At 40.9% G+C, this 14,564-nt stretch overlaps 1 protein-coding gene across 1 annotated transcript in view; it reads right to left on the reverse strand.

The window, feature by feature from the left end:
• Window positions 1-14,564, reverse strand: part of mei1 (meiotic double-stranded break formation protein 1) — a 65,545-nt gene that overhangs the window by 12,405 nt on the left and 38,576 nt on the right. The window contains exons 20-26 of the mRNA XM_085352123.1: window positions 13,593-13,775; window positions 13,245-13,367; window positions 12,501-12,690; window positions 5,780-5,893; window positions 4,546-4,656; window positions 1,303-1,490; window positions 891-975 (exon numbers count right to left, since the gene is read on the reverse strand). Coding sequence (XP_085208249.1) covers window positions 891-975; window positions 1,303-1,490; window positions 4,546-4,656; window positions 5,780-5,893; window positions 12,501-12,690; window positions 13,245-13,367; window positions 13,593-13,775 — 994 coding nt within the window. The remainder of the gene's footprint in view (window positions 1-890; window positions 976-1,302; window positions 1,491-4,545; window positions 4,657-5,779; window positions 5,894-12,500; window positions 12,691-13,244; window positions 13,368-13,592; window positions 13,776-14,564) is intronic.

Below are 14,564 nucleotides of genomic sequence, written 5' to 3' on the forward strand. Positions count from 1 at the left end.
ACAGGGGTAAAAAGACTCCTAAAACACAGTGGAATCCAAACTTAGTGCTGCCAGCCATCTGAATCCCACTTAATGCCATGTACACTGAGATTAGAGCCCTGTGAGGGAGAGAAGACTCAATTAGTGGCAGAAGAAAAGAGGGAGGAGAGACAGGCCAAAGAGATAGAGAGAAACGGGAAGAGTTGGAAATATACGGGCAGGCTGGGAAGAAGCATAGGGGAGATAAAAATTGAGAGAAAGACAGAGAAAGGACGCTGAGTGACTAGAAAGAGAGAGAGAGAGGCAGGCAGAGGGAGGGAGCCAATACATCACAGCAACTCTGACAGGCCACTTATCCAGCTGACAGACAGAGATGCAGGAGCAGCAGGGATGATCTGTCTCCCAGTGCAGCAGTGGGATTGGGGCCACTTAATATAATGAAAGTGTGTGAAATGCATGGTTTGGTTAGCTCCACTGAGGATAACACATTGACTTTACGTATGTACATGTAAACCAAGCAAAGGTGGACCCCATTAGTACCCTCTGGTTTGCACAGTATATGGACAGATGTTACATTAATCAGGGATGCCTAATGCTACTCATATGAACACAGGTATCTTGGTCTTATGGACCTCCCGATGTTTTCATAATTGCGTTGGACAGGGAAACCGAGTAGCACAAAATTCTGGAACAGATGACTCAAGACACAAATCTGGAAGAATAAAAGCAAATTGAGGAAAATAGAAAAACACCAGCCAACCACAAATGCAGAATTTTCAGCCAAGTTTCTTTTGTATTCTTGGGTCACACACTGTTGCTATAATTTCAGCACTAATGAACTGTTTTGCCGCCGGCTGTCTGCATGGGATGAAGACTTATAAAAACAATCAGTAAAATTTGGTGTCTCTTACTCAGCAGGAGACTGTCTGTGTTTCTCTTCTGAGTAAGGAGTCGCTGCACAGCTGTGTCCAGACTCCAAGTGATGCTCTTACGGACCTTAAATAATAGAAAATGAGAGAGAGAGGGTAGAAAATAAGAGAGAGAGGGGAGGAATCAGGAATATAACAAGATTAGGACTGAAATCTTTGTGAGTTAAAATGCATTATTATCCCTGCAGTGCCGGCTGAAAGCAAAGAAGAAAGCGTGTTATTTTGTACCACGGCCTCACTGAGATATGCATCAAGCAAATCCAATTTCTGTTTTGCATTCTGCCCCTATATCTCAATCTATACCCTACTTTACATTATGCTGTGTCTTGCCCTTGACTGTATGAAGTTGTATCGTGAAGTTGTGATAAGAGCAGAGCTGAGCTGTTGTGTGTACCTGAGTGGAGTGAACACGCTGCAAGGTAATGAGGGAGGACAGGAGTAGATGGCAGCAGCACAGCAGGGCCAAAGGAGGACAGGCTGATGGAGAGAGGGATGTGGCAGAGGAAGAGGAGGAGGAGGAAGAGGAGAAGACTGTCTGCAGCTGGTCCATCAGCCCGCTGTTAGAGAGCAGCATGGAGACAGCTGGGAAAGAAAAGGAACAGTGTCATCACACTTTAATGGGACGTGTGCTTCTGTTTCACTGCGCTGTGCGTGGGTTTTGATAGCAGCTGGTCCTTATGACTGCAGAGTGACGTGCTGCAGCAACAGACCCACAACATTGCAAACACCTGTGAGGTCTTTGTAACATTACTAAGTGAAAAATAGGTTAAACTATACTGTTCTCTATTCATAAACACTGATATTGCTGTTTTACCATATACATGTGGGCAGGCTGAATAATTTAAACAATGTGATAATAGAACGATATGACACAAGGGCAACAAGATGCAAACAAAGCATCACCTCCAAGTGCTAAAAAAATCCCCCCAAATGAAACAATCTTAAAGTAATCATATGTTCTTTTCGCTTTGAAACAGAGTAATGTGTTCCTTCTCCTTTGCACCATCACTGAAATAGTGTCTAGCCTGAGGCTGAAACAGGTAGCTGTAAACTGATCACTAGTGATAATGAAGGCTGAATACATAGAGAGGCTGCAGGAGAAGCTGCAAAGTAGAGCGCCACAATTAATCGAACTTTAATCCCAATTTTGTCTTCCCATAATTAAATGAGCATGATCAAGCGATACTGAAAAAGCGCACTTCGCCAATAGAATGCAAAGCAAAATTAAGCGCTCCCTAAATCACGTGCCTGCATGTGCCAGTTTCCTGGAATAACACTACACCAAAAGATACACATGAATATGCAACAAAACTCAAATGTCTGGCAGAGCAGAGAGTGAAGGGCTTGTCTCTAGAATCTCTAGATCAGGTGTGGGGGAACTCCAGGCCTCAAGGGCCGGTGTCCTGCAGGTTTTAGATGTGTACTTGATCCAACACAACTGATTTAAATGGCTAAATTACCTCCTCAACATGTCTTGAAGTTCTTTAGAACTAATCATGTGATTCAGGTGTTGACCCAGGGGGATGTCTAAAACCTGCAGGACAGAACTTATTCAACTGAACTGTCCGAAAAAATACTACAGACTCAAATCGTTTGATTTTTATTTGTAAAACACCAAATCACAACAACAGTGACCTTAAAGCACTTTATATTGTAAGGTAAGAACTCTAGAATAAGAAAGAGAAAACCCAGCAATCAGAAACCCCTTATGAGCAAGCACTTGGCGATAGTGGGAAGGAAAATCTCCCTTTTAACAGGAAGAAACCTCCAACAGAACCAGATAAAGGGAAGGGCAGTCATCTACTGCAAAAAAACTGCAGTATATTGAGGCATGAAACCCAAGAAAGCTACATCGTGGTTGCTAACGTAAGTCATCCAACATGAATTCAGGCATCCATAAAAGTGCAGCTGCGCATGCATCCAGCTCACAAAGACGCACTGAAATCACAAATGCAATCGCACTCCACGTGCAGTAAAGACAGTGAATTACGAACACTTCAGGAAAATGGTCAACACACCGGACAAAAGATATGTCACCCCCTCGCACAATTATTCCAAAGTGGCAACACCTGTGCTGTATGCAAACCTTGGAGGGAAAATAAAGCCGTCGAGTACTTTTCTACGGGTTTTATTGACAACCTTTTTATTTTGCTTCTAGAGATGCACTTAGACCAGGTGAACAAACACCTTATTTGTCTGCAAAGATGAATTTACGGATTAATTAACAGGAACAGAACACAAAATAAAGGTGCCCTCTTGCTCTGCAGGGCATTTTCTTTTTAAATCTATTTTACTTTTTTCAAAGAGGTGCACTGTATTTAGGTGAATGAGGACAAATTTTATTTTGATGCAAAGATCTGTACATATATGGAAACGTAATATCAGCGTTCTGTTTACGTGAAAGTGCAATAAAAACACATTTATCACTAAAATCAATGAATAATCGGACAAATAATGTGGATCTCCGTACTGATGAAAATAATTGTTGTCCATAATCACGGAGCCTTACTGCAAATTAATACCACTGACATTATTAGCTTTGCTTCCCAATGGTAACCCTTCTGTCTGACCTCCAAGTTAACCAGAGAAGTTGGTGTACTGGTTAGCACTGTTGCCTCACAGAAGGCATATTTCTGGGTCAAACCACAGTTGGAGTCTTTCTGTGTTCCTGCGTGGGTTCTCTCCAGCCACTCCGGTTTCCTCCCACAGTCCACACATACAGTATGCATGCTAAGTTAATTTGCGATCCTAAATTGGCCATAGATGTGAGGTGGATAAAGTGCTTTAATTGTAAAAAATAGAGCAATGTTTGAGTAAAATGAGACTTATAGAATAAACACTTTGAGCACTCAGCATGACTAGAAAAGAATACCCTGTAACTGATCAAATAAATGTCTGTGATAAGCGCAGTGTAACAGGTCTGAAGGCATACTTTTGTCTGTTGTGAAAAATATTCAAGTATTAATTTCTCAAGCTCTTTAGTACCTGATACTTTTGTGTTCTGGCTCATTGACTGATTGAGCGACTTTGGTTTTAAAGAGAGATTTCTAAAAATAAAAGCTTTAGTGAAACTCTCTTGGAAAAACCCCCTTATGTTATCATACATCTTCCAGCTGCACCTAATTACTGATTTTGTTCGTCTATATATGGATTTATGGGAGATTTCTTACCTTAGAAACCTACATGTTGCCGTGGCGGTAAGTGCTATTTGTGTTTGGACCTGTGTGTTACAGGTATTTAGCTGTAGCAAGGCGACGACACGAGTCTGCCAGTCATTGCTTTTGTGCAAATGTGCGACAAGCTCACAGACTTGACACCGTAACAAAAGACAAGAGCCAAAGACAATGTCCACGACCGAGCCAAAGCCTGTGTACCATTTGTAGTGCAGGTGTGAGCTTTTACGGTTATTATTTGCTTTGTGCCTCAGTACAACGTGCATCAAGGTCAGCCTCTCGCTTCTCTCAAACAGGAGAGTGGGGAGCGAAATGAAAAGACAGCAAGAGTCGAGAGAAACCTTCTGAGACAGAGGGTGAAGAGGCTGCATGTGTGAAAGGTGTGACGTTAAGAGAAGGAGTGAATAAAAGGCACAGAGACCATGCAGAGTGTAACTAAAAGTGGCAGTAAGAACGTGTCTAACCTCTGTCAGTGCAGTGTGCAGGGGACAGGCTCAGGCAGCAGTACAGGTAGCTGATGGCAGGCAGCAGGCTCTCTGTTTTTATAGGCTTCAACCTCCCTGCTATGTTACTCACTGACACACACACACACACACACACACACACACACACACACACACACACACACACACACACACATAAACACACGGGCATTATTTCTGGGAAATATACCTTTACTGCACAGCTGACCCTAAATGTAATGTAAAATATAGTCGAGTATCCAACAATTTTCTCACTCTTTCATCTATGATTTTATCTGCGGTGCTCTCAAGGATTTTATACAGGGGCATTCAAATGTGATGTAGCAGATCAAATGTAACATTGTGGGCTTTGTCATTTATTGCATGTCGTGGTGCGTCAATAACAGTGAAAATGCCTGATCAAAACATTCATGATGCCAAAAACATTGCAATATATAGGGGTTTAGTATAGCAATATATCATTATTAAAGAACAACAAGACAAGATCCAAGAGTAACAGTTATCTTAAAGATCATGATAGGATATTTTTTAAATAAAAAAAGAAAGTGTGCTTGCAATACTCTAAAGAAACCATAGGGTTACTAGCACCCTTATTTGAGAAACGCTGCAAAAGACAGTGGGCTGAAATATACAACTTACAACTGAGGATGAGGCTCCAAATATGCAGTATAAAGAAAAAAGTGGTAAGCCACAGAGGGATGAGTGTTGCTGACATAAAGACGAAAAGCAAAGCAAATTAGACCCTTGTAACAGGCATGGAGTTATGAGTTACCGTCTAGTAAAGTTCAGTGCAGCATTTTGATCTGCAGATCAGCAGAAAACGCTCCTCTGAGTATGTTTGTGAGGATGGTATTAAATCAAAGGTGAGTGAGGAGTAATTGAAATACAGATGAATGCAGAAGAGGAAACAAACACGACAACATTGTCTCTCTCGCTAGATAATTGTGTTGCTGTGTAGTAAGATGGCATGCCGGCGACGCTGTAAGAAAGGGAGATGCAGTCTCTGTGGATGACTGAGAGAGCGAGCTGACTTGTTTGCCTGCTGTCGGAGCTTTTCTTGGTATCACTGTAAGCGAAACTGTTTGCTGTAGCGATCATGTTGCTAAATCTGCCTCTTAACATAGGGGGCTTGAGCGGTTATTCGGATATTTTAGATAAATGCAGAGAGAGAGAGCTGTGCTCAGCGTGACATGTCAGCAGCACCTTGGGGCCTCACCATGGTATAGCAGTTTGAAGTGCACTCCTTCCATATTACTGTAATGGGGAGATGAAGGTGGATCATTGGCCTGCGTCACACAAAGCAGCTTCAGCACCAGAGGGAGTGAGTTCACTGCTCCATAAAAACAGACACAAACAAAAACAAACCAGAAAAAAGAAAAGGTAAGACAGAGGATGGAGTGTGACAGAGCGAGAGATGAGAATGACAATGAATTAGCATTTTCTCTCAAGTCATTACTTTAGTCTGGAACCTGTTGTGCACATCATTTGTCAACAAAGCCAACACAGAGGATGTGGTCCAAACATGCACTCTATAGGATGAAGGATTTCTTGCATTCACTTGTGGTTTTTATGAAGTTTGGTTTCCCTAAGAGGGATTTCTGGAGCTAGCACAAGTCATCGTGAAGAGAAAGGAACCGGGAGGAAATGACCACATCTTACTCAGAATGATTAAAAATGACCACACACACACTTTAGAAACCAATATTAGGTGTCTAGATATAGCTAGGATAAATGGTGGCGTAAGAGGGTGGAGAAAAAGGACCAGAGGGGACAGGAGACAAAGGGCAAGGGGACTTTAACTGGAAAGAAACTTCAGGCTGAACAGTCATCTACATTCCCCTTTCATTGCTGTATTGCATAACATTAAAATATCTCCCCTTTGGGATGCCGCCGCACTGAAGCTAATATAAAGTATATATTAATGCAAATTACAGTGGGCTGAATTGGAACATGTGGAGGGATAACAGGCTGTAATTCCCTCAGGATGAGCAGAAAGCAGGCAGAGGCTAACCACAGCAACAGTTTCTGAATCCCCAGCTGGCACGCTGCTGTTGTGCCCTTCAGCTGTGCTCATTAACCTGGGCAAGTACACAGACGTAATAACACCATACGGCAGACACCTATAACAAAAAAATACATTATTTGCACATTTGCATTCTTTTGTTCTTTTTTTCATTGTTACAAACCTTCAATTTCAGCATTTATGTCATGGTTTTATGGTTCTAATAAAGATACAGCAGCCTTCTGAAAACAAGTGAGGCCCGGATGCTAGTTTAGGCAGTCCACTCAAGCTAATTTATACCCGTGTGACATGCTACACTCTCCTCAAATTCTGTTTAAGATGTAAATGTCTCATCTCTCCCTCCAACATCTCAGTGTCTGCACTGCTGCCTGCAGTTTGACCCCTCCACCACCCCTGCATCCACCTGCAGGTTCCAGCAGGAGATTTTTTTTTAACTATTTACTGTGTTTCACCAGGAAGATAACAGAGATCAAATCTCTTTCACCAGAGATCTAGCCAAGGCAGCAGTCATACAAGCTCATAACATATCAAAATATGCAACACACGCTCTATGCTTTCGATGAGCTCCCAGCGCAGAGCCCAACATGCAGCTATATTAAAAATTCAAATGTGAACTGATCGAGTGAAATGGTAATAACGACCAATTCTACATATATAACTGTTTAATGTAAATTAAGTCAACAGAGAAGAGCCAAAAACACGTTTTTCCTAAATTTCCTTTGTTGTCTCCACAAGCAAATCCAAAAGCTAACGAATGGCTGTACACATCCATCATAAAATGCACAAATTCAGAGATGAAATAAACATGTTTACAGCCTGGTAAACAAAATGTTGTAGCTGGTATAGCTAATGAATGTTCAGACATTGCCAGCTTTAGCCAGTCACTGTCTACTGTCCTTTAACTCCACAAACTGTAGTCAGTGAAGTGGACCTCTCCACCGTGTTTTTGGTTCGCTTTGGAGTATTTTTAATACAATAATCTGACAAATAATTTGAACTGAAGCCAGTTACAGTTCATCCAAGAGGTTTATATGGCAGTTTTGGTGAGTGATTTGTAGTTTTAAATAATCTGGTATCTGTGGCTATGCTAGCATTATCTGATTAGCATTCCAGAGAGTTAAGGTGGCTCCCACCATAAGACTTCAACCTGAAGAGTGCACAAACTGATGGGTGGCATCATGATGGCTACGTCCATCTACTAAATACAGTCTATGAGCAAAACAAGTGAAGTGAAATTGTCTGACCTAATCTGACTGTGTCCAGTTACACCCCAGTTTATGGTATCTCACCTTCCACTGCCTGGTCGAGGAATTCATTTTACGAGGTTTTTTCCTTCCAGCATTAATCAGAGGCGACGGAGACTTTTTCTTGCCATTTTAATCCAATTCAAAACCAACCATATTTTAGGAGGCTTTGTTATTCCAGTTCACTTAAAATGAGATTTATATGGCAGGTTGGTTATAAGAAATAGCACTGCACTTAAACTGAGCACTGTGTCCAGCTGCTGTTAAGTCATATTTTAGGATATACCAAGCCTCATTCGACTGCCACAAATTTTTCTTTAATTTAAATAAATTCAAGTCAATATAATCTTTGTGCCCATGTTTGCTTTGCAATAAATGTTCTTATCTGAACAGCTGTGCTTTTCTGCAAATGTACTAATTTGAAAAAGAAGAAAAAACACAATTATCATTAAACAGCTCTTCTGCTATCTCTGAATGTCACTATAACAATCGTTTAAAGCAGAAAGAAAATGCTGCCAGAGAAAATGGACTCGCAAACGTAAATCAATCATATTTGAGAATAATTAGCCTAAGTGCTTTCCATTATATCGCACAAGACATTGTGCCAAACGCTCCAATTAATCCGTGTACATTACTTAATAGATGTTTTATTATGGTATATGCCAACTGTTATTTTTAACCCCCAGTAAAACATCTTGGCACGCTCACGTCACGGTTATGGAGCAAAAGATGAATTGATTGTGAAAGTTGTTTTTCTTTAAACAAAATACAAATGCATTTTTAATATATTACTATTCTACTAGGTTCCATTAGTTTTTGATTATTTATGCCAGAAGAACTAACAACATCTGCAAACACGAAGACGCATAAACTTGCTAAATTTCCCTAATTTAATTCAATAAAATTGGTATCCTAGATACAGAAAAGCTCACCAATCAACAGCATGTAATCCTTCTTCGTTTGAGCTGTGGTGAAAAGCCTGAGTAATAAACTGTGTTAATAACTGTGGAGAGACAATAAATCAAAAATAGCTCTTTTTAAATGAAAATCTTTTTTCTTTTCAAGTCAAAATGATGAGAAGGGCATCTCAAACCAAACAGCTCAGGTGTGGCTGCTGCTGCTTCACTTGGATAAATCTTCCAGTGTCTGCTGTGTGGGGAGAAAAAAAACCCGACATGCGTTTGATCTATTATGTCTCACTGTGTGGGAGCCCACTACCTCACCCTGCAGGTGGATGTGTTCCTGTGTACTGTGTGGATGAGCTTGTGCTGAGTGGGTTTGAAACAGCTGAAACTTTTATTTGCTACAAAATGTTTTCATTTGGATGACTAAGAAAGACGAACAAAACAGTGTCCCACATGGTGAAACTCAAACTCTGGGGGCCGAGCTGCAACGTTTACCTCTATACATCGACTGTAATTAACCGTATCCGTGACTTAATGAGACATAAGTGAGCATGAAGCCAAATCAGCTGGCATTAATGTCGATGCGCAACGCTGAGTGGTGAATTCATTCATTCAGAATGGTGAATCACTTTATGTGTGAGAAAATTAATCTATTAGTATAGTGCTGTGTTTTGTAACCACAGAGTCATAATTATTAACACAGTTATTAAGGCATTAGCGCTCATCCCTAAATTCGGGATCAAGGTTTAAAAAACAGAGCTGAGGACACATTTTCGGTGGAAGTACACACAGAGTCTGAAAGTTGTCTGAGAGGTCACGTTGTAAAGTGAAAATTAATTTATCAATATACTTTGAGTTAAAAAAAAAGACAGTAATGTGCAAAAGTCTTGATCCACCCCTCATTTCTAAATAAGTATATATATTAGAAATTATACTTATCTATCACAAATCTATCACATGGTACTTAAAAACCTCTACTTTCTTTATATTTTGCCATTTTTGGAAAAAAGGAAATAGACACAGGAATTTATTGAAACGTGCAAACATACATGGAAATACAGAATATAATAAAGTCTATATTTGGCATGAGCACCTTTATTCTTTGACACAGTCTGGACTCTCTTAGGCAGCTTTCTTGTCATTTCTTTAAGCAGTCTTCAGGAATAGTTGCTTCTTTGGATGTTGGCTGCCTTTTGTTCTGCTCTCTGCTTCAATAATGTTGCGGTCTGGGCTCTGGGAAGGAAAATCCATAACTGATAGTGTTCCACTGTGTGGTTTTTATCCTATCCAGGTATGCTTTTACTGCATTGGCAGTACGTTTGGGATCATTTATTATCGCTGAAAAACGAAGCCGTTGCCAATCAGATGCTTTCCAGATGGTACTGCACTATTCTGCATTCATAATTCTATAAATCTTGACCAGATCACCAGCAACACTGTATGAAATGCAGCCCCAAATCACGTCCGAGCCTCCACCCTGTTTTACAGATGGCTGTAGACACTCACCATTGCACCTCTCTTGTAACTGCTGTACAGACGGATGATGATTTGTACCATAAATTTTACTTTGGATTCATCACTACATCAGACCAGTCGCCACTGATTTTCAGTCCAGTTCTTGTGTACATGGGCATATCTCAGCTTTTGTGCCTGTTTACCTTCACTATGAATAGCTTCTTGATGGCCACCAGGCTCAGGATTTGTTAGCTGTTCGTCAGACAAGATTAAACGCTAGCGAGGACAGAGCCTTTCAGTCTGTGGCACCAAGGCTTTAGAACAGTCTCCCACTAAACTACATTTAGCCAATTCTGTGGACTCTTTTCAGAACCTTTTTTATTCAACAAGGCTGTTTAGATTCTTATTGCTATAACAGATTTTCTTAAAATTACCTATTTCTTAAAATTTACCTTTATTTTATTTTGTGCCTTAACTTCATTTTATATTAGCTCTGTTAGATGAATCATCTGAAGGATCAGATAAATCTCTCAGGTGCTCTGCCAGGACTTTTCCTCTTTCTAAAGGACATGCCTTTCAGATACTGCTTACCTACTGCGGATAGTTTTTTAGGTCTGCCACTTCTTCCTTTCCTCCATTTGTCCATTTTCCTCATTTTTCTCAAGGACACACTGCACACTATGCTGAGATATTGTTAGGGTCTGGGCAGGCTGTTTTCCCCTCTGTTTTCTCCTTCTGTCTCTCTTTGTTCTCTCAGACAGAGAGGTGGGCTTTACCTGTGTCTCCACCCACAGGCGAAGCCGCCACTCACGCACTTGCGCCCATTGCCTCATTACGGTATGTAAGGACCGGCTGAGGCAGTTGTTCTCTCAAAATTGGATCTTCCAGTTTAGTTTTTGCTGTTGTGTTTTCTGCTCAGTAATTTTCTGAGTTCGTTGTTCGTTTCCTGGTGAAGCTACTTGTGCTCTCTTGAGGAGTCTAAAGATCACAGCTGGCCATTTTCCTCTTCCACTCTAAGAGTCAGTCAGCCCCTACCTGCCCACTCTCCATTAAGCTTTCTTCGCCTACCCTGGATTTCAGTCTGCCCACCTGCTACTCCTCCACGACTCAAACACAGAATCTAACAAGTGAGATCTCAGAGTTGAATAATCCTTGCACATCTCTATTGCTGCTACCTTCACTAACTACCAGTCTCCCTCTCTGCAGACCCTCTCTGGGCTCATCTGACAGAAACACTAGCTGCCTAATTGCTCATCTGCCTGTTGTTAACTTAATTCAGTCTCTAAATAAACCTTATAAGCCTTTTATTGTTGGTCTACATCTGCTCCCAGTGTCTAGTAATTGCAATACCATACCAGATACACTAAGTTTTTAGCTAGCAGCTCTTTGGTAATCAACTTGGTGGCAGAAAAACACTATTTTACGCTAACTGTGTTAGCTTTGGCATTTTTCATAGTCAACTAAAGAAATGCAAACACTGTGGCTTTATAGCAGGCTTCTAATAATGAAGTGCCAAAAGATGCAACTGAGAAGTGGCTCTTTGCTAGGTTGTCTGTTATGTATAGACAGACCACTGGTTCATCCCTTGAGTTACAGTAGGTACTTTTTTCTGCTTGAATGATGAATGACAAACAAACAAGCATCCCTGAAAATGTTCAGGTAGTCTGACTCGTCGGCAGCAAGAAAGCAAGAAAGACAGCAAGAAATGAGGAGTGGTTTGAGACTTTTGCACAGCACACTACACGCTGACTGTTTGTGTACATACACCTTTAAATATGTATTAATAAAATAATGAATGTCTCTGCACACAGATACAATCAGCTGTTCCAACAGACAGGACACCGTTCACAGCAGAGCCTACTTAAAAGCTGTTGTGCTATAAAAACAATTGGAGTCACACATATTATGCTAAATGCTTTCCCTGATTGAGGCACATTAACTTTAAATGAAAGACTCCATTACTGCTTCATCGCTGCACGGCGAGTGCGCGAAGCTGCCGCCAGAGGTTTTATGCTGTGCGGTTTATCTCTGTATTTCCCAGAGAGAGCTCGCAGAAGTTTGAATTAAAACTGCTCTCTCAATTTTTTTAATCAGCTCTCCATGAAGCTGATAAAAATGTTACCTGGTACATTTTGGGGGAAAAAAGAAAAAGAAAAAAATTAAAGTGAATTTTGTTTCATCTTTTCTATTCTGGTGCATCTATTCTCATTAATTTAAATACAATTGAGCCACAGTTACGCTGATTCCTGTACAGATTATTTTGCTTTGAAGATGCTAGAGGTGTTACAATATAAGCTCTGTGTTTCTTACCCTGTGCAGCGTATTCCTGTTCAAACCCATGGTCTGTGTTCACCACACTGACCCGCTGTAGGGCCTGGAGCAAGGCTGGTCTTAGCTTTGTACACAGGTTTATGTTGTAGCCTCTTTGACCTCCCAGAAGAACTTCTAGTACACCCAACACTCGCTCAGCTAGAGGAGCCTCTCTGGTGCAAACCATGTCCTGTGGTCAATTAAAAAAGTCACAACAAAGAAGGCACATCCATTTAGAATATCTCTTGGTAACAGTATTATCCCAAAGCAGTAAAGCGAATCAGTTGAATGAAGACAATTGTAGCCTAAAGAGGAATTACATATGGCACCATGGCTCTTTCTGGGACCTCCCCACCCTTTCATGTGCATACATGAGAGCAGCAGCGAGACCCCGATACAGAACAGAGCAGACATCGGTGACTACAAATATGAAACTGATTAAGTCAGGCACAGCATGAAAAGGAGGATCTGTGGTGGAGGTGACTGGTACAGTGGCTTGTGTGGGCAGCAACTGTGGGCAGGTTAAAGAAGTTTAACCAGCATGTCCTATATGAGATCTGCAAGCTGGATATTTAGGAGGGTATGACGTGGGGCTGGCACGGAGAATTTACTCCATGCTCGATTCAAATTTTTATTCCAAACAGCTCCCTTTACAATGCAGCATTCAGCTGCATAAAAATGTGTTCATTTGAATATAGCAAAGTCATTAACTCTGAACTCTTATTCAAGGTCTCTGGCTCTCACCAGGAGGGTCAGTATGACAGCTGGGTACTTCTCCATCACAGACAGCAGCTCCATGGTTTCTGTGTCTGTCTTCTGATCCGACCTCTCATCAGCACGGCTTTCTTTCTCCTCCTGTGTGTCTGCCTGTAAGACCAGATGAAACCCAGCCACCTTTTCATCAACTCTGACTTACCAGAGTTGAAGGGAATTCAGGAAAACACACCCCAATGTGTCTCTAAGACTTGCTCTGTCAGAGTGAAACTAATTAGTGAAAGTTGCCAGAGTGAAACAAGCAAATTGAGTTCAGTAAAATCACTGAATTATTCAGAAATACTTGCTGGGATACAGTTTAAGCAGATGTCTCATTACCGGGGTAGGCCCTGTGTTTGTGTCCTGTTCCTTGGTCAACCACAGCTCCAAGACCAGGGCGGCAAATTTCTCTGCCAGCTCTGGGTATCGACACATGAAGTGGATCAGCGCAGGATGGTGAAAGTAGAGTGAAGAGAAGCTTTGGCAGGAGGAGAGTGCCTTGCTGATGCAATTCAAAGAAGCCTTGAATAACATGGTGAAGAAAGATTGATGAAGTCAAAGTACTCTCTTTGAGTTGAGTGTACACATCCAAGTTAAAAACTTGCAATTTTGAAAATAATTTTCTTCACAATCCGGAGGAGGATCTCTTTTGAAACCCTACTGAGGCAGAGCAATTAGACAGAGGAGCAACTCTTCTGTAATCTATTTTTATTCACAGTCAATGTAAGGTATATAATATTGAGTAGTCTCAGAGAGGCCGCGTAATACTCTGTGAAATAAAGAAGGGCGCATATTTCATGTTTTTTTCTTCTGTGATGCTCAACTATAGTTAAAATTCTTTGCTGGTGAATTCTCTACAGCACAATATAGATTTTGTATCAAGAGATGAACATGAGCAGTCAAGCTCTGACTCTAAGTATTTCTAAGCCTGTTAAAAAATGGTTTCCATATTCAATCATGAAAAAAAAAAAAAAAAAAGAAGCATCGGCTCCGTACGCGCCACTCTTTCGTCTGTGGACGGGGAAAAAAAAAACTGAACACGTTCAAAATGATGAGATCCTGACACATTAATATGGCATTGCTTGTCAGTACACCTATCTCAACCTTCAATCTGTTTCATATTGTTAGACTGATTTACTGAACACAAAATTTAAAAAAATTTTTTCTCAAACCGAGGCAGACGTGTCTTCGCTGTCAGCGTGTTTTGGCATTAAAAGTGATAAAGGTTAAAAAAAGGAAAAGAAAAGTTAAAAATACTGGAGCCTTAAGGCACCATAATAGCAGAGAAGCCTGAAATCTAGGTAAAGTTTA

The sequence above is a fragment of the Diplotaxodon limnothrissa genome, linkage group LG4, assembly GCF_057381915.1.
Source record: "Diplotaxodon limnothrissa isolate DT_005_m linkage group LG4, D_limnothrissa_male_GT1.1, whole genome shotgun sequence".
In the NCBI taxonomy this organism is placed as follows: Eukaryota; Metazoa; Chordata; class Actinopteri; order Cichliformes; family Cichlidae; genus Diplotaxodon; species Diplotaxodon limnothrissa.